Source organism: Molothrus ater, chromosome 2 (assembly GCF_012460135.2).
Source record: "Molothrus ater isolate BHLD 08-10-18 breed brown headed cowbird chromosome 2, BPBGC_Mater_1.1, whole genome shotgun sequence".
Taxonomy (NCBI): Eukaryota; Metazoa; Chordata; class Aves; order Passeriformes; family Icteridae; genus Molothrus; species Molothrus ater.
The window spans coordinates 49,939,526-49,960,109 of NC_050479.2; the positions used below are offsets into that span (position 1 = coordinate 49,939,526).

At 37.7% G+C, this 20,584-nt stretch overlaps 1 protein-coding gene across 10 annotated transcripts in view; it reads right to left on the bottom strand.

Annotated features, from left to right (window-relative positions):
• Positions 1-20,584, bottom strand: part of LMO7 (LIM domain 7) — a 132,751-nt gene that overhangs the window by 21,075 nt on the left and 91,092 nt on the right. For 6 of the 10 annotated variants that reach the window (XM_036384427.2, XM_036383849.2, XM_036383923.2 and 3 more), the window contains 11 exons: positions 20,081-20,368; positions 19,605-19,805; positions 18,420-19,136; positions 16,852-16,881; positions 14,480-14,597; positions 13,177-13,319; positions 11,431-11,884; positions 10,350-10,673; positions 7,374-7,488; positions 1,654-1,815; positions 67-170 (listed from right to left, as the gene is read on the bottom strand). In XM_036384427.2, coding sequence (XP_036240320.1) covers positions 67-170; positions 1,654-1,815; positions 7,374-7,488; positions 10,350-10,673; positions 11,431-11,884; positions 13,177-13,319; positions 14,480-14,597; positions 16,852-16,881; positions 18,420-19,136; positions 19,605-19,805; positions 20,081-20,368 — 2,656 coding nt within the window. The remainder of the gene's footprint in view (positions 1-66; positions 171-1,653; positions 1,816-7,373; positions 7,489-10,349; positions 10,674-11,430; positions 11,885-13,176; positions 13,320-14,479; positions 14,598-16,851; positions 16,882-18,419; positions 19,137-19,604; positions 19,806-20,080; positions 20,369-20,584) is intronic. The other 4 variants (XM_036384010.2, XM_036383764.2, XM_036384182.2 and 1 more) reach the window with 4 other exon arrangements.

Below are 20,584 nucleotides of genomic sequence, written 5' to 3' on the forward strand. Positions count from 1 at the left end.
ACTATCAAGACACTAAATTTTTTCGCGCTCCCCCCATCTCCCATGAACCTTCAAAAACATACTCACAGAACTTTGAAGGCTGCTGGAGAAATCTCTTTTTGTGGATATGGTGGAAGCATTTGAAACTTTTTCTCCCGAAGTTGCATCAATCCATTTATTTTCAGATGTACCTATAATGTTGGTAGCCACACTGGTGAGATTGAGGATTTTATGCCTTACATGTGGCAGGGAAGGCAGGTCTTTGCCCCAGTCTTTTTGGTATGTGGAGGATTGAGAAATTAATATAGACAGTAATGTCAAAGAACAGAACAAGAGCTATTGAAAACATTAAAATAACACAAAAACAGAAGAAGGGACACACAAATCAGGTGGAATTTGTGAAGACAGGAAAAAGGGCATTTATAGCAGACCGCCTTCCCCAAAACTGCAAGTGTTAGTCATAAACCAGGTAAAAGTTTGCCAAAACAAAAGATGTTTTGCTGATATATGCTACAGCAGCTGAACATTAGAGAGGAGTTAGCATTCATTGGACACTATTTCATTAGTGTTAGTAAGGATTGAGAAAATTCTTCCAACTTTACTCACTCCAGGTACAATGAGACTCATACACTATCCAGGGAAGGGTCATTTTCATGTCCATGCTCATCAGGAAGCACAGAGAGGAGGAAGAAAAGGCAGCCTAAACTAAATTGGCAAATTGATGAGGCAAATACAAATGATGCTCTTCTCACACACTCCATCCTATCTCCCTTCCCTACCCCTCCTCCTGAAAATTTTATTCAATTAGTTTTTTGCCACTAATCTCACTCTTCAGTTGTATTAGATCCTATAAAGTGATTTGTTTCTTGTCTCTTCCTAACCCTCACTGTTTTTACCCCAGTTTGCTCGTAATTTATTTACCTAGCTTCCCACTAAAAGAATGTTTTGTATTTATACTGTGAAAGAAGTCACTGGTCACACTTCCAACTCTGCAAAAATTCTTCTAGAACTTTGAAAGGGTTTCCTGATTAAATCATGCCAAGTCAAGACATGCTACAAAGGCTTTCAAGCCAGGATGGAAACCCTCCCTACCCAGAATGGGTAGTACCATTCTGGAGAGATTACAGCACCACAATATTTGGGTCAATGGCCAGAATCATAGCACACAGGTGCTGCATCACCCACAACCTTACACCTCACTTCAAATGCTCCCTGAAGAAAGGAACAGAAGATCCTCCTTCCCTGAAAAAAGGGAGCTGGTGATTGAGACAGAGGGCCTTTAAAAATTAGTGATCCCCTAGTGATCCTCTAGTGACCCCCTAGAGATCAGACCCTTTTAATTCTTGTGGTATGCCAGGGAAGAAAATGTTAGATTCCTTTTTGTGCTGGTTGCACACTTTTTTACCTGTCCATCCTCTAAGAAACAGGCCAGAGCACAAGAGTGAGGTCAGTAGTTCAATGTTTTGCAGATTTGCTTGTCAAGACATTTCTAATGCTCAAGCAGTTAAAAAAGCCAAGTTGTGTTAAAATGCAACAGACACATTGGCAAACTATTCAGCTTAGATATGTATTACTGCTGTAAGGCTAATAAGGACTCTCAGCTGTCAGGCACAGCAGAGACAAAGCTTATTTGCCTTACAGAGCATACAGTATCTGCCTGACAAAACAACTCACCATTCTTTCCATATCGTCTGACATCCATGACCAGGTTTCCAGTTTCTAATGCTCTGTTGATGGCTTCTTCCCACTGACTGTGGTCCATATGGGAAACCTTTGTGCCGTTGACAGCAATGATCTCATCATCTACATGCAGCTGACAAAGTGCTGCAGGGCTGCCTGCAGAAAACAGAAGAAAAATGTTATTATGTCTCCATAATTTTTCTTTTTATCCCAGTTGTGATTGGAAGAGAGTGGATTGGGGAATCATTGAAAGAAATGCCTAATGGTGCATATTTAGAAAGTCTTAGAAAAATTCACTACACTGTAACATAAGCTCAGTAAACTCAGTATCAAAGCAGCTTTTCAATTTAGAACTTAGGAGAACAAAAAAGAAATCAGTCTTCCGGACTTTAAGTTTCAGATTATGGTCACCCCATTTAATAAACAACCTCTGTGTTCAGTCTTCACCTCAATAACTCACCTTTATAATCTGTGATAGTTAGTGAGAGAGAGGCAGCACCACAATGTCTATATCCAATGATTAGCTGAAATTCAGCCAATGTTTGGGTAATCCTCTTATTTGTCAAAAAACCCCAAAAAAACAGCCTGCACTTTGTTAAGTCCAGTAGAAGCTGGCTTTCTTGTATTCTCATTTACATTTTCTGAGCTCTACTGACAAGAGCATGCTGCTTTATTGCTTTGCTAGAATAGTTTATTAGCTCTGAATTGATTGGTAATTGGACTCAAGATATTGCTGGGTATTGTCCCACTAGACTTCTCTGGATTCTACTTATTTTATCTATTAAGAGCAAACTTTATGGCAAGTTGGACTTTGAATCTACTGATATTTTGCAAGACAAGCTGCACTTTATACTTTTTTCATCTGCTACACATTGGCAGGCAATCTCACTAGACTAAGGACAGAGTACATAGAAGACCAGTTCATAAACTTTTTTCTATTTAATTCAGAAAATCGATAGGCTGAGAACACAGACTCTCCAAGCAAGATTTTACAGATTACATATAATGGTTCTTGCATTAAGAATTATTCCCTTAGCAGAATAGAAAATAGAAAAGCCAAGTAAAAATATAGTTAAGGATGGCACAATAAACCCTCATGTTAATAAAACAAGTTTGAATTACACAGTGGAAGGATCTTCCAAAGTAAGTAGTGAAATCCACACATCTTACTTAAAATATACCAAGAACAATGCCATATTACATTATTAGAAACAAATGTGGACAAGTATGACAGAAAAATTTAGATGCCACATGCTTCGTCCTGAGTGTCTTTTGACTCGTTAGTAAAATGCTGCTGTAAGTCTGGCTCATCCACTAAGGATTCAGATGGCTTCACACACAGGGGATAAGAAATTAAGAAATGCTCTGTTTCCTGGTACTGCACCAAATAATGATTGATCACAGTTCACTAAAAAGCTCCACTGGCTTCTCTGCTAGAAGAACATGGCTCCATACTATATTGTTCTGCATCATTCTTAAAATATAGACTAAAACTTTAATTTGCTGTTATCAATACTAATTGCTTTTAAACTTAGTGTGGAAGAAAAGGTAGGGTTTTCATCTGAAGGAAGAAATATGGACAATAGTTTAACTGGAAAAAAACATAGACCTCTAGGGGTCAAGAAGATGCTAAAGAATCATGGAAGGTACTACTAAGAATATTATCAGAGATACTAATACTGAAGTTATTAATTTCAACAACATCATGTAACATTCAGAATCATGTCTGATATTTAGTACCATATAGTTTAATCACATCTGGATTAAGCCTTATGATCATGATACAGGGAAAGCTTCAGGCTGCAGCAGAGTCATTAGCACTCATAATTTCTGTCTTGAGTTGTGACAGAATAAGCCCCCAGTAACCAAAAAAAGCTTATGTTCATATTATTCAAGTAATTTTTCAGGGATGAGACCGGGCTCAGAGGTGTGAACAGTATACCTCAATTGACTCAGTTTTAGGAAGGGAAGGGAGTTGAAGATTTCACAGTTCCTCCTATAATATTAGTAGAAAGGTATATGCAGACCATACTCCAACCATACAGATTGAATGAATAGCAGCAGTCTCTAGGTCTGGACCTCAAATAGCCAGAAAAACTTACACTGGTCAATTTTTGGCCAGTAACTTTGCCAGCAGCTCTTCTTCCTCAGTCTCTGGACAAAGGGCTTCTCAAGAGTGCAAACCAGGGTGCCTACAGTGGGCTTCTGCTCTGATTCACATCCAGAGAAGCCCACAGAGCCTGCCCAGAAATTCAGATGCCAAAAGTTGTATGCTACCAGTTGTCTATCTCTGTCCAGCTCTCCAACACTATAGGAATTAACAATAATTTCTATATATTCCTATAAAGGGTTTAGTTTTCATTATATAAAATATGTACTGCTTTTATGTTTTTCATAGGTTTTCCTGAAGGTAAAAGACTTTTCTTTCTTACTTGTCCCCAGTATAAACAAAAGCAACCAAATACTCATTTTCCCTATGTTCTAAGTCATCTCTAACCTATCCCCATCTGTTGTTATTACAGTAGATAAACACTATCTCAATGATAGAAAAAAAAATAAAACTTGAAGGATGTGGATCAAATTTACTTTGTCCTACATGACTGCAAGTGTTTGATCAGACATGCACCCCTGTGCACACAACCTCAAAAAAAATTATTGCAAAGGGAAAGTGAAAGGGGAAGGACTGAAACAATAAAGATTATATGGCACTGGGGAAGTTGGCAGAACAATGTCTAGACTAATGACTTAAGGCTTTCTATTTACCTAATTTTTAGTGTAAACGTTGAAAACTCCTTTAAAAAATGAGAACGATCCTTTTTTATATGTAGTAAGTGGGTATTATTGAAATACGTGTTACAAGCTTAACTCTTAGGTTTTTGAGAACACTACAAGTTAATTTTGCCTACTAAGTAGTTTTCTTAGTGGATTTTTTTTAAGGAATAGCACATTTAGAATACAGAGTCATCTATAAGCAATAAAAAATATACATGCTGGCTATCATGTCAAGAAAATCATACAGCTAGTTTGGACAACACTATCTGAGAAAGTATTCCTGAAAGCTTCTTCTGGGCTTAAGAAAGAGAAAAAGGTGACTAGAATGGTTGGTTTGGATTTGCCAAGCCTAAATCACAGTTGACCAACCTCGTTATCTTCAATGATGAATTGCTTAGATCTCAGTGGATGACGGAAGACAAGTGGTTACAATCCACCTCGCCTTTAACAAGACCATTGACATGATATTCCACAGTATCCTGGTATCAAAAGTGGGATGGTATTGTCCACAGGGCAGAATGACCAGATGGTGAAAAACGGGCTGGGCTTCCGTGGGAAGTGGTTAATGGCTCTTACTCAGCCTGCAGGCTGCTTGCAAGTGGATCTCATGAGGATGTATCCAGGGATCTGCCCTTTTTAATGTGTTCACCAATAAGCAGGAGAAGAGGAAAACACACCCTCATCAACTCTTCAAACCTTGCCAAATGTGAGAGGGTGGCCAGTACAATGGAGGGCAGGGCTGCTCTTCAGAGCAGGAACCTGACACTCAACAAGGCCACATGCAGGGTCCTGTTCCTGAAAAGGACTAATCCCAGTGATGGTATGGGCTGGGCATTGATGGGCTGGAAAGCAAGGCTGGGGGGCCCTGGCAGTGGTGGGGCTGTATGAACACTAACATGACCAACAAATCAAGACAAGTGGCAATTCAATTCACTCAGCACCTCTTATGCCACACTGACAATACTGTGTCCAGTTTTGGTGTTCCTCTGTAAGAGAGACATCAATTAACTGAGGCAAGTAAAATGGGAAGGTACTAGGATGGTTTGGGCTGAAGCAATGGACCTGTGAGGAAAGGCTGAAGAGTATGGGCTTTTTCAGCCTGGACAAGAGAGGCTGCACAAGAACCTAACAGTAGTTCCCGCCCATTACATACCAGGAGGTGCCTGAGAAGGGAAAGCCTGCTCTTCATTGAAATTTATGGCAGGAAAACACAGAACAGTGGTTATAAACTGGGACAAAGATCGGTCTGACTGGATATGTAGGAAAAATTTTCTCTGAGAGGATAATGCCCAGAGGCTGTGTGGATTCCATTCTCAGAGGGTCTCAAACCCCCATGGGTAAAAAGCCCTAGGTCACATAGCCTGAATTCCATCTTAACATTTTTTTGAGCAGTGCATTGCCCTACGTGATCTTCCAAGCTGAATTATCCTATGACTTATCCCTAAAAATAGGAAATACAACATTCCCAAGTGCCTAGCTGAAAGCATATACTACTCTTTCAATGGGTCATCCACATCTTTCATCCTTCATTTCTTTAAAGGGAGCTACAGCTTTTGAGTAACGATACAAGATGAGACAGTTGTTGGAAGAAAGAAGTGCTGAACACAGGCTACAAACGAGAGCACTAAGATACAGCCCATTCTCAGTTAAATCTATACTTTGTGCTCTTTCCTGTGAGAATGGTAATAAAGCATAACCAAGATAAAAACCACAAGGCCTTCACCTTCTCCTTAGGACAGAGCCCATGTGGACCTTTGTGAATGACCAGCAGGAACATTCACTACCCTCACATTTCTCCTTTTCAACTCGCAGTGCTGTATCGACAGACCCCTGCCTCCAAGGAGGGAAATTAAACCCAAAGCCTAGCAGCAGGAAAAGCAAAGGAAAGCTATTCTTTAGGCAAAGTAAATATTAGTATTTCCAGAATCACAGAATGAAACAGGTTAGAACAAACCACAATGGTTCATCTGTTTCATCCTTCCTGCTCAAGGAGGGTTATCCTAGAGCAAATCCAATTATGAAAAGTACTCAGATATAGTGGAAAAAGGCCGCTTCACTTCTTGAATATGAAAAAGAAAAAAAAATCCAAGACTGCTCATTAACTGCTGTTAAACAGTATGTTTCCTCTCTAGAAAGCATAATACAGACCTAACTAAATTAAAAGTTAGCTAAAGAAAGCATAATACAGAGCTGGCTAAATTAATAGTTTCCAGCTATTTCTCTTTTCTCAGGATGATCTTGTGTTAGGTGGAAAGGAGGGCACAATTCAATATTCCTCAAGTATTATTGGCAATGGGAAATACCATTGTTTAGAAAACAAGCATTATATGTGATTTGCTTAGGTTTTTGTTGTTTTTTTTTTTTTTTAGAAAATCGAGCTCATTCTCTGCAGAAGACTATTAAAGGTTAGAAATAAACTTTATGTATGTGTCATCTCAAGACAAAAATGTTTGATTTCCCTGAGTATTAAACAACTGAAAAAAACTACACTGGAAATCAATTTAGAAGTTGCAACTACTTAAGAGCTGTCTCCAGAATTCAGCCTGACTAAGAAAGGAGAAATTGAACAAAGAATATTAACTCCTAGGTTTCCTCTGCAAGTGTTTACAAACCATGTGAAGTGAAATCTTTCAAACTCAGCTGTAAGAAACAGTCTGGATATTGGAAGTCTGTATTTGCCCCTAAATACTGTTCTGTAAGAGGCTCAGTGAACAGATATTCATGTTTATACCCTCCTTGATTAGGAAAATGCATTTTGGTATTTCTCAATTCAACCTGTTTCAAGAGATGAGGGTTCACAGAAATACATTAGCAAACTAAATAGTGAACTTTCAGTTCTGCACCTGATGTTTTGCAGCATTTCTTAGCAGCAAATGCCTTAATTGAGAAGCCTCTGCAAATTAAACATAAGAACAAAAATTTGTGTGTATATACACATTTACCTTCTTCAACTGTCTGTACAATGGCTCCTGAAGAACTCCAATTTGTTGTAAACCCAAAGCTGCGACTGTGGCCGGGTCTCTGGTTTATACTGATTCTCATTTCACTGTACTGTTCCTGAAAAATAAAACATGACACTACAGTATCTGGTATCACAGGAATCTAAATGAGGGAAAGTTTATCCTCTAAATAAGTGAGGCTGCTCACAATGTGCACTTTAATCATCTATTATTAGCATCACAGACAAAGGAAACAGTACTGAAGTCAGTTAACTAACTCATTTGCTTTTTATTCCAACAGGTGTGTTTGCTGTTTTCTCTACATGTATCTTTCACTCTGTATTTTTGTTATTTTAAATGTTTTGCAACACAATGCCAAGAAAATTTAAGAACTTGGAGGAAATTAAACCTCTAAATGATTCTTTGTGGATTGTCTTGTGAATTTGTGACATGTACTGCCTCCTCAGAGAGCATCAAAGATGTGAAAAAGCTAGATAAGCGTAATCAATCTTTTTTTTTTTTTTTTTTGCATATCCTACCATAAGAATAAACAGTTTCCTTTAGGCTCAATGCTGCAACTAGGTTTACTTGGCTGCACAATCATCTTCTTGATTTTATGTGAAATACTACCAGCTTGCTATGGATTTTGTAATAGAGGGTTTAGATAACAAAAATAATCCCAAAATCAGCTAAATCCAGATCTTTCTTGGACTTTCAAGATGCTTTCAGAATCTGAATCAAAATCTAACATCAGCCATTTTAAACAACAAGAATATCTGAATGGGAAAACATTTTGTAACACTTGCTTTCAATCCCACGCTATATTTGGAGCATGTGTTGCATACATTAACATTCTAAGGTGAGCTCATTAAAAAACTAAATGCATGCTACACACTTCATCAGCATGACACTAACATTGATATAAAAGGAAAAAAAAAATTTCTGTCAAACAATGTTTAGATATATTCCAGCAAAATGTGCATGGAAGGGACCCTGCACATTTTCACACACGCATTAAATGTACGCCTTCATTTTAGTTCCCTAGCGACCCAGCCTTCCTGAAGAGTCGGATTCATTTTCCCTAACTTAAAATATTTAGAAGTCTAGAAACCTATGCCAATTCCTCCAAGCTCCTCTGTTGTAAGACACAACAGGCAGCTACAGCAAGCACTGCACAAGCAGGTGCAGCCACAGCCAGTCTCAGGGAGGTGCAGCCACAGGTGGTTTCAGCAGCACCCAAGTACTGGATAGAGAAGAAAACAACAGAGCACGGCATCATCCCAAGGTATCACCTCATGTTACAGGAATGTTCCTGGGAAAACACTCCCCATTACAGCCCAGGGTAGAAATTAAGTCTTTTCTTCACAACACAGCTACTGGCTTGCAAATGCTCCCATACAACCCAAATCCTTAGGTGAGTATATTAAAAGTGAATCTACTTAACAGGTTAGCACACTGGGCTGGAGAACATACAGACCTTTCGAGTTTGAGTGTGTTCCTGGAAATTACTACTAGTCTTAATTTTTTTTCCTCACCATCCCAACAAGACTCTTCAGATCTCTCTCTTGTCAGAGGAGTAATGTGACTTTGTACACTGAACTTTAACACTTTTATAGGTCATCTCTAAAACAGTGCTCCACAGACCTGGTGTTATGGCCCTGATGACTAGTGAGCTATATCAATCTCTCTGTCAATGATTTACAAACACATCAAATGGAACTTGCATTCCTTTACTTGGAGCTTGGTAAGTTACATAATACAGCTGAGATTTTTATTTTTTTTTAACTTTTAAAAATATCTTTTAAATGCCCCCCCCCATATTACTCACTTATAGGAGGAAAGATTTATAATCTTTTAACTAATGACAGGAGAAAAACAAATGGACCTAGTATATGCTATTCTCATTTGCCTTGCTTAAACAGATACTAAGAACTTGTATCGAATCTGTCAGTTTTCACTGATTAAACCAGAAATTCCTCTGCCTGTTTTTGCTACAACACAGGAAAAAAAAAAAAAGATTATTATCTCATTGTCTTTTTCCTTATACAGCAATCACAGTTTCAAATAATTATGATAAATTCATTAAAACGGCCAAGTGGCATTAAGGGTATTAAACTGCAATGTGTTTCTTTTCCACAAGTGATTAGGAAGAAGAATGTTTGGAAGCAAATGAACTTCTAAAAAAGTTGTTACGGGAATTTCATAAATCAGCATCCAAGGTCTTATGACCTTCACCCAAGCAACTGGCACAATTAAGTTTTACAGCAGGATCAGGAATGCAAATCTGTCAAGGGTTACGAACTGAATCATCAGATAGTACAGCAAGGTATTTAGTAATTTAAAATTAAAGCTATTGTTGGTGAAACATGCAATCAGTTGGAGGAAACAGCACTTAAGATACATATTTCAAAAAGAACTCTCAAAGACCCAGCCCCTTTACCAACAAGCACATGCACTAAGAGACAGTGATTTACTTCAAAATTAATATGAACATTAATTAGATTCAAATAAATAGCTAAAAAAAGATTCAAGCCACAACAGATGGAAAAAAGGATAGTGTGATACTGATGTTTATGGCCAGCCTTTGAAAAGCTGATCTTTATTTTCCACCACCAGTTTAAAAGTGCAAATGAATGCTACAGCAGCTCACGTAATTCATCTGTCACACCTGATTATATGAACAGTGTGCTAATTTGGAGAATAGGAAAAACCTTTGCAAGCACTTAACACATGTAGAATAACTATTCTGAATTAGAATGATAAAAAAAATTAAGCACATGACAAAATGGATAGGGAAAAATTCAGCAAAAGAATAATTTTTTTCTTTCCCCTAAATTAAATCAAAGGAAATAGCAAGTCTCTGAGATGTCCTCTTAGTACCAGAAAAATACTTGCATTAGATGTACTTTTAGTTATTTTCTCTTTTATTCTGCTGTGGCATTCAGTTACACCAAATAATCACATTATTTCCACACTTACCATGGATTTTGAATCCTTAGGGTCTGTCAGAGTTGCAGTTTCTGCAGAAGATGCAAGTGAAAGAGAATCAGGAGGAATGCCATACTCTGGCTTAGGAATACTACTTCCAGCATCTTGGTTTTGGGACTTTAAAGGTAATGCCAAACTAGGAGGAGGTGTTGACTGAACACCTTTTTCCTCCTCTTCCTCCTCACCTCTGCTTCTGAATGCACCAGTAGAGAGAGGGTGTGCAGAGTCTGGTTGTGAAAAGGAAACGCTGGTGAACAAAGTTTGAGTTCTTTTAGCTTTTTCTACTTCTCCATTGTATTTCTGAGCATCATCCATCTAGGAAAAAAATGACAGCTTGGTAAATAAGTGCTTTAAAAAAGAAATCCTCGAATCTTTCAGTGATTTTTATATTTAACAAAACCACCTCTCTCTTTGAAGCAAATTCTGGCTCCTGTACCCATTGTTAACTACCTACTCAGAAATTTTTTTTTTCTCTTGAAATGCTTGCAGAACAAATAGTCCAGACTTAAGATAAACTTGTTAAAGTCATCTGCTTAGAATTATTTATATTCTTGCCACTTTTTAAATTGAAACAAATAAGGATTTAAGAGATAACTATGAAAATCATCATAGTAATGGGGCAGGGGGGAATTAATTTCATTGTTTCAGTGCTTTAGAGTGTAGACAAAATTTAGCCTAGCATAAAACTTCAACAAAGTCAGCAGAGCAGAGGAAACTTCTATCACCTGAAAAATTTATCTTTAACACTTAATTACGTTAGCCTGGCTCCAGATAACTACCTCCAATGACATTTTTTTGATAAAGCACACAAAGGAGACTTACTACAAGTAATAAAAAGAATATTTTACCAAATACAGCTACCAGCTTTAATTCTAGGAATTCTAATTCTGTGCGTTTAAGCACAGAAACACAAGTAAACATCTAAAGGCACGACAGAACTTCCTGCTCTATTAACACAGCCTTCATCACACAGGAGGCACTTTATAAACAAAACCAAACCATTAAAACTACTGTTCCCCCAACTATTGAAGACCCCAAATTTACAAACTTCAAGAATGAAGCAGAATTTTACCGTGAACGACCGTGGAAGTGACGAGATTCCTCTTGAGTGGACACCAAAAGGTCTTGGTGTAACCACAGATGTTAACCTGGAGGTATCAGTTTTCTGGTAAGTTCTCGGGAGAGAAGCTGAAACCTGAGCTGACCCAGTTTGAGCATTCACTGAGTAACGAGTGGACAAAAGCACCGGGCTGTGCTCCCGCTCCAGGCTCTCAGGAGGAGCAGGAGCTTCTCGAGCAGCCGAGCTCTCCAGCAGGTTCTCCTTGGGAGGCTGGGTGGTGTACACACTTTTACTGTCCTTAGTGCTGTAGGAAGCATCTTCTTCCAAACGGTGATCTTTGGCTGCTGACCAATCTTTTGCTGCTGTGGAAGGCGCTTTGTCTTCACTGAACACATCATCGTTCAGTGAATATGCCCAGCTGTGTTCCTGTTTCTGCTCCTCATAGGAGTCCTGATCTCTCTCTTCCCTATGGGAATAGAGCCTGTTAAAATACCAAAGTGACCCAACAAACAGGCAGACCTAAAGTATTTCAACTAGTAAATGTTTAATGCTGAGCATAATCCAAATAATGCCTCTTCAGTAAATAAAAATTATTAGCATAATTTAGATTTAAAAATATATGAAAATATTAATGTATTTATCTTCTTCCACCTCCTCCCCAGTTCAGCACTCTCATAGCACTCAAACATACTACTATCAGGCTGCCACCATGACAGAAATCTTTGCCAATAAAATGATCTAGCTGCACATAGCTGTAAATTATACAGATACACATAGGTTCAATTTACACATCCTCAGAAATTCAGATTTATTTAGGAAAGAACAGGAATAAGATAGTCCCATAACACTGCCTGAACTGTGTAACTGTGCTCAATGTTTCTGAAATGCTATGCTGAATTTTAGATACCTAAATAAGACAGTGCCCTGAAATTCAGCTAATTATTATTTTTTTGCTACTCATTCCTTTGTTATAAATGAACAACTGCTACAAGGATATCCTTTAAAATTTAAGTTATAGAATTCTTATTGATACTGAATATTCAATACAATTACCATCCATACTTTTATTCAGGCAACTAATTTTTGTCCTCACAAATAAGTAAAAAATTAAAGAAATCCAAAAGATTAGACCTTTTTTTACAAACACATGTCATGTACATATTACCTTCAGCTCAGTCATATGTGCATTTGAAATAAATAAATAAATAAATAAGACTGTCACCACTAGAGATGGTACTGTGCAGTTTACACTTTTTACTCTTCAGAAAGTAAATACCAAGAGGAAAAATTAGGGATGAAGGGGAAATCAAGTAAAAGTTTACAGCTCTGTGACATAAATTAATATTCTGGCTGCAGTTCTCGACAATGGCTAAAAAAATAGCAAATGTAGTAGAAGAAGGAAGATAAATAGTTAACTTTATCCATGAGTAAAAAAGGCAGCTATCCAGTTCAGTGCTATTGTTTTAACTAATTTAAAGAGAATGCAAATATTGATTTCTTAATATTTTTATTTATGGATAGTAAAGTAAAATATCATTTATAGAGAAAAATGCTTAACATTCTGTGTAAACAGCACATTAGAAAACCATATTCAGCCCTTCAATTGCCTAGATTTCTACATTTTATTTTGCAACTAAAATTGTCAAGATCTCTGTAGAATCAATTGCAACTTGTTGGTAATAGCGACTCAAAAATTTAAAGGCATAAAAATGCTCAGATTTATGTTCTTACACATAATATTCCCATTAGGACTATTACCTCTCCTGCTGCATTTCCTTCAGTGACTTGGTACTCCTTCCAGACACCTCAGAGGCTCTCCTTTCAATTTCTTCTCTCTCTTCCTTTTTCTTTTGCAATTCTGAAGTGTAACTCTTTCTACGACTCTTCCATTTTGCTAGATCCTGTTTAGAATTACACGAACGTATACTATCAGATTTTCTCAAGGCCTCACAGGCTTACAGAGGTATCCCATTATATGCTCTTTATTGGCCTGATTTTATTTGCATGTCTGCATCACAGCCACATTTTCATGTACCTTTCTCCTAAATGATAAAGGGGTTGTCATGTTCTATTTAGGGTTGCAGGCTCACTGCCTCCTTAAGTTAACAATTGCAATTATTGGACTATAGGCTATTTAGCCCGTTTTTTCTCCTCTTAACATTTTCAATTTTATTCTAAAATACTTCACCAATCACACATAATTGAAAACTAATGCACATGCAATCTGAATTTCTTTGTTGAGGGCTTTAGAGTTTAGGATACCATTATTTTTCCAAATCACTACTATGTTAGACTGATTCACTAGCTTGAGAATAAATATGCCTTAAATTCTAAACTGAAAACAGATATTTCTGTACTTTCTTCATTTCTGTAAAACCACAATGTGAACTGGCAATATTGTCCATGAAATACCAGAGTTGAGTTAAGGGAAGTACTGAATATTAGAACTGAGATGCATTAAACAAACAACTGTGAACTTCTTGTTTGGTGCTTTGTTCTTAATTTTGGCTTCTTCTTGATACTCATTGTCAAGCAAAGATTTTAATAAAATGAAAAGTCTTTAGACATGCTTATGATGCTGTGCAAAACTACCATGCAGTTTACAAGCTGGATTTAAGACAGCATTATTAGTGGATAGGAGCCTCAAGAATTTGCACAAGGAAGTATTATTTATTCTCCTTTCTCCCAGAGGATCAAATACTCAGACATTCCAACCATTTCTCCAAAAAAGTATTCAAAAATTGCAGATAACACAAGAAACTATGCCCTAACTTCTCTCTATGTCCACAGAAATCAAGCCTGAAGGCTTTCTTACAATACATACAAGTTCTATCCTGAAGCATTAATCAGAAACTTAGGAGGATATTTAAAATAATTTCAGTTCTGCATTAAACAGGCATCCCCAAAAACTCTAGTAGCTGTAAGGGATGAATTGTTTTAGAAGACAGCCCCATGAATTGCTGCACACATGCCAAAGTTTTTTTACTAGGGACACTGAAGGCAGGTGACACCCAGCCCCTCCAAACAGGATGCACAAGGAGAGGTGAAAAGAAGTCCTTACTTCTTGCCACTTTAGATCTTGCTCTTGTAACTGTTCTTTTATCTTCTGCAGCTCTTCATAACGGATTTTGCGCAGTGTCTGCAGCTCCTCTGCACTGACATCATTCAAAGATTTACTCCTAGAAAGGGAAAAGAGAACTCAGCTTTATAACATCCTAGCCCTCATTGACATGAGTGAAACCTTCAGAGAGAGAAAAAGATTTATATTAGTACAACTGAATGCTCATGAGTGTTATTTTGAATGGAGCAGGAAGCACATGGGCAGCCAATGGGATGTGCTGTAGAGCCAACACACAAGTCATTAGTTGGGTATTTGAGCAAATAAAATCAGGTTAAGGGAATAAGCAGCTCTGTACATCTCCATCCTGATCATTCACATTGAGCTCCTCCTAGAACACTGCTACTTCTGTTTTAACTTGCTATTTTCTTTATTGATCTTGTTTCTTTCTTTGACCCAAAAGGAATCCCCTCTCCGCAAATCCAAATTCCCACCTTGGACTTCTCCCCTGTAACACCTTCCGTATCACCTCCTGTCCTTTCCTTCCTTCCAAATCAGTTATTGATGCCCATTTCCAAAAGATTAAGAGTCAGACAGGGCCAAATGCTCGGTTCATGGGCATCACAGGCCCCACTAGCCTATGCTGATCCTCCCCAACCTCTGAGATGCTTTCCATTAAAGTTGGTATGGCTAACACAGCCATCTTCCTGCTAACTTCTTCAACATGCCTACAGTTTCCCCCAGGAACTCCTACTTGCTAGTTCCCTTTAACCTAATTTCCTAAAAGCTCACCTTTCATGCTCTCCCCCACCACATGCTATTTTTTCCTTTATTCTTTCACACTGCAGTGATAAACATAACAGGACATTTAGTTTAGATATAGGACAAGGCTCCTGATGAGATTTGACCACAAGCCTCTGAGACAGTAAGCAAAATGCAGGTGTTTCATCATAAGGTTCAACAATGTAATGCAAAGGGAAAGCTAGGTCTCTAGGGCTTGGGGTTTTTTTGCTTCTTAGTATTCAAAAATACCTTTGTTTTCATTTATCCAAAGTATGAGTTATATAGAGGGATGCAATTATGTTCCAGCAGGACTTAAAAATGTGGCATTTCTCTTATATGATGGAAAACAAGATTAAAACCAAAATAGATTCAGCACAGAGCCTTGCTCTAATCTGTTGCATTCCAAGAGATCTCTGAACTAACAAACCAGACTCTCACTTCCTCCCAAGTGGCTGAACTCACTTTCATTGGTAACATGAGACTGGCCTCTGGCCTCTAGAAATAAAGGCTTGGGCATTAACTCCTCATATCTGCTCGCTTATCTGTTTTCTGAATGAGAAGAGTGCCAAATTCAGCAAAAATCACCTGGTCGCTATTGCAGAAACTCTTGTACAGTTCTTTTCCTCATTTTTTGTGCTTAAGTTATATCACACGTAGAACTGTTTTAGGGTAATCAAATACTATATAAGGCTGTATCAAATTTGTTCCAGATGAGTTCAAGAAAACTTACCTAGCTACATTTACTGTATCTGCCTGCAACAAAAGAGGAAAATCTCAACCTAAAGAAAATATAACCTAAGAAAAGCTATATTCATACCATGGCAGTGGATCTTAGTTTTAATTTCACTCTAAACTGAAAAACCTAACTAGTAATTTGAGTCTTCTGAGTCTCCCTCTCCTAACACCTAAATTTTGAAACATTTTGCACTTCTGGAAGTGTTCAGTAATTTACCAAGTTTGCCTCAGAGTAAAAATAGGGCAGCAAATAAATAAATAAATTTTAATTTTAAATAATCAGTAGAACACCATGCATTCCAAAATACTTAACATGCCATCACACAATACGTGGAAAAATTATTTCTCTTTGAGTCGCAGTTCATTATAAACAACATCTAAGTTCCCATTACAAAAATCTGTAAGTGTACCACTGAGCATTCAAAAACCTGGAAGATATAAAATAACCCCAGACCATTCACCAATCCCATAATAAATACCACTGCTGTTCATTATTTTCAGATTCTAGCTGTACAGCCTTGAAAATAAAATATTTGTTAATATTCCTTTACACTTTTTGAATATTTTAAAGCCTAAATGAAACACAGAACAACAAATTTTTCACTTCAGCAGGAATAAAACATTAGAGCTGATTTTCAAAGTGCCTGATAACCATAAGTTGAATACATGAGACAGCAGAGAGAACTTTTGCCATATACATAGCTTTTATCTCACATTCACTACATAAATTGCAAAGAACAGAACAACAAAGCATCATGCACAAGTTTCCAGCATGAGTTTTTAGCTACTGTGCATGCATAAAGATGAAAAGAGGCCAAAAATAGCATTACAATCTTTCAGGCTTTTATAAAACTTACCCTTGCTCATCAGAAAGCTTTTGAAACAGTCTGAGAAATCAGAAACCAAAAAAAAGAGATTCAGTGTCTTGATATTGATAACAACATTAACACCATTAGTAGACCAGCACTCTCACTAAGTGATGGGGAAACTGAAAGCTTGGGAACCAGCCAGCATGGAAAAGCACATCAGGAATTGGACACCAGTCAAAAAAACACACCAGGACTTGCATGATGGGCAAAGTTGGGCAGAACTGTCAGAACAAGGCTGCCTGCAAGTTTCCAACACTTTTCATTTAGCAATACTGCACAAATAGAGCCTTGTGTTATTTCTGCAACACTTATTCATTCCAGTGCTGCTGAACAGCATGATGCTCAAAAGAGACTAATTTCAAGAAAATAAAATTAATGCCAGCTTGAGTCCCAACAAAAGTGAGGCTTACAAGAGGTAGTTCTCTTGTTACTTCAACCATTTCTGATACTAACTGAAAGTAATACTTGATGTGTATCAGAATAAAAGACCCTAATAGAAGTTTAGCATATTAATCCCTGAACACACCTAATCCAGGGCAATTCAAGAGGATTTTTAGTATTCTTGAATACAAGTATTTTATAATATACCTATTTAATTCTACTGAATTAATTTTTAAAACATGCAATATTTCCAAGCACTTTAGGAATATTTCTCAGAGAAGCTTGAAAATTGTTAACAGCATAAAGCCTAAAAATTAAACGCAGCAACATCAAAATACCAACTGGAACACAGAAGTGTCTTAGTCACAAAAAAATGATGCACAGCTGGGAGATCTGCAACTTGCAATGCCGTATTTTCAGAGCTAAGTAAACATTTGGAAACCCAACCCTTTCCCCCAGTAAATACAAAATTCAAAGGAGAGATAGGAAGTACTTAAGAAACAGTATTCAGTCAGACAAGAGAAATTTTGAGGATAACAGGAAAGAATTAGGGGAAAGAATGAATCAAGACTGTATGGAAGTAGGAGGATAGTATTGGCAGAATAAAATATGCCATGGTGGACTTAATATTTCATAGACACACAACTTGCATGCACCATGACTTTGGGCAGGCAAAACACTTTTTTTTTTTCCCCCACTTCATCTAATCATCTCAGAACTGTGGTAGGACAGTTTACAAGCATTTTTAAACTTAGGTGCAAGCAAGAATATCAGAATGCCCATTTCCAGAATTTGTCTTTAAAGCATTCATGTGTTTCAGCAATGTTTTTATGTATTATCTTGCAGAATAGAAGAAAATATTTCTAGCCTCCATAGTCTTTTGAATAATCACTATTCCTGTTCAACCATGGAAAGAAACTTATGCAGAACATGGAGCCTGAGGGAATGATAACATAATTTCTCCAAAATGGCAGCCTAAAACTCGAAAACTTTATAATCTTTTGTTGAAAATATGGTATTGCAGTCATGAGCTTCTATTCAAAGCAAATAAAAAGCTTGTTCGAGGACGACACGAACAAACAGACTGGCACTCTACAAATGGTTCAGCACAGGATGATGCTTTTCTGAATGGGAAGGGTTCAAGGGCACTCATTCTGTGCAGGACACAACCTGACCTCTCCACCATCTGCCGTTTCTTGTGTCTAACTTTGCTGGCCTCCCTGATTGCTTCCCACTTCTTCCAGTCTTCTTCACTGCATGGACCTGGGATAAAATTTACTGGCTGGACGTTGCTTCCCACTTTCCAAGATTCAATCTTGCGGGTCAGCATATCGTCCTTCTTATGGTGTAAAGATGGTGACAGCACTCTGCCATTGCTCTTCCTTTCCTCTGGTATCGCATTTTTTTCAAGTAAACATAGAAATTTGGACCGGATCTCTTCTGGAAGACTCCACGGATCAGGAAACAGTGCTGGGTGATACTTGTCGGGAGCACCTGATAAAGGCACCTCTTTTTTTTGAGAGAGGACTTTACGAAAAATCATGTCATCCTTTTCCAAATCTGGAATCACAGTTTGGCCCTCTCTGGGTTGTAGAATTATCTCACCCTCTAGAGGAGGCTCCTGCTCAGAGAATTTCTTTAAATACCGGGGGTCTTGAAGAACAACTTGATTCACATGGAAAGCCCCAGTTTTCCGAACAAACAAATCATCATTTTCCAAATCTGGATATAGATATCCATTCTCCTCATCTCCTTGCTTGCCTCCTGGTATAAAGGAAACATTCTTTCTACATTTTATGAGCCTAGGGCCAGAAGTGGGATCAATTCTGGTCTCCATTTCAGAAGACACGTAGTCAGTGTATTTTTGCAGGGCCTGAAGTAACGAAAACTGACTGAAGCATATAAAACAAAAGGAGGGAAGTAAAAATATCATTAACTAGCAAGAGACAAGCAGATCACAACGTATTGCAATATACATTTGGTTTAGACTTGCAGTATCCCAAGCAGAATGACGACACCACTTGGCATTCACCACCACTGACTGTAGCACAGCACACGCCAATCAACGCAAAGGTATCCTGGCATCCTAACCTGCTCAGAAACATCACACTTACATGCTCACACACAAAGCCAGTAACCCTATGCAGCATGTTACACTTTCACATTTACATGTTTCAGAAGGCCAGCAACTTATGGCTACATTAAAAGAGAAAAAAAACCCCAAACCCAACAAACCAGCAAAATAGTCATAACCAAAAAAGCACGGCATCACGGGACATGGTTTAATTTCATTTAGCTGTTGCATATCCAGCCATCTCTTTTTGATGCACCAAGAGAACAGCTCATGCAGCAGTATCAACCTGGGCTGATCAGAAGACTCCAAGATTTTTCCTTCTGCAATCTGTGACAATGAGCTTCCCAGATATTCAGCAGTTGGCTTATAATTCTGATCCTTTCTGCAGCTACTGTTCCAGTCAAAACTTTGTCTTGGTTGATTAGCAACAATAGTATAGCTTTGTTTGTAAGCAAATTCCTCATCCTCAGAATCTGATCTCTTTCTACTGTGCAGCAGCAGAAAGAATGAGCAGAGGAGAAAGAAAAAAAAAAAAACATGAAGTGTACTCACTGAGTAAAATGCACAGTGGCAACAGTGCAACAGGTGCAACAGTATAACAATAATAATACTTAAATTATTTTTAAAAAAAGGAAAAAAAGAAAAAATAAAACATATCCTGTTGCTACACTGGCAGTGAAAATTTAAAAATTCTGAGTCATAGAACTATACTTTATTTAAGCTTTGCACACAGGAGAGAAACAGGCATGCATGAAAACGCACCTGAACCCTTGAATCTCTTTATACCAGGGTTTGAAAGAAGATTTCTTGACTTTTTTCCATAGCAATTCCTCCTCTGGAGTCCAAAACTTAGGAAGAAATTTGTCAAAAGCAACAACTGTATTTGGCACTGAAGAACTTAGCTTGCGAAAATAGAGATCATCTTTTTCAATGTTTGGGATGCCTACTTCTTCCTCGTCCTCATCACAATACCCAGATAATTGTGAAGGATTGTTAACTCTTGGTTTGTTTTCGCCTTTAGTATCCAATTGCCTCTGCCTCCTCTGGTTACTGTTCAAAATATCCAATCAGTTAAGATATTTTAGGAGCAACTTTACGTAAGCAATGCAAAAAGACATGCTTTTTGGCTCAGGAGCTCAGCCTTGTGAATGAAGCATATTAGTTCTCAATTTCATCACTGCAGCACCAGAAACAATAAAACAGATTAAATAAAAAAATTTTTAAAAGAAGTTAAATGGTTATATCAGCATCCTGTCTCCACAAAAT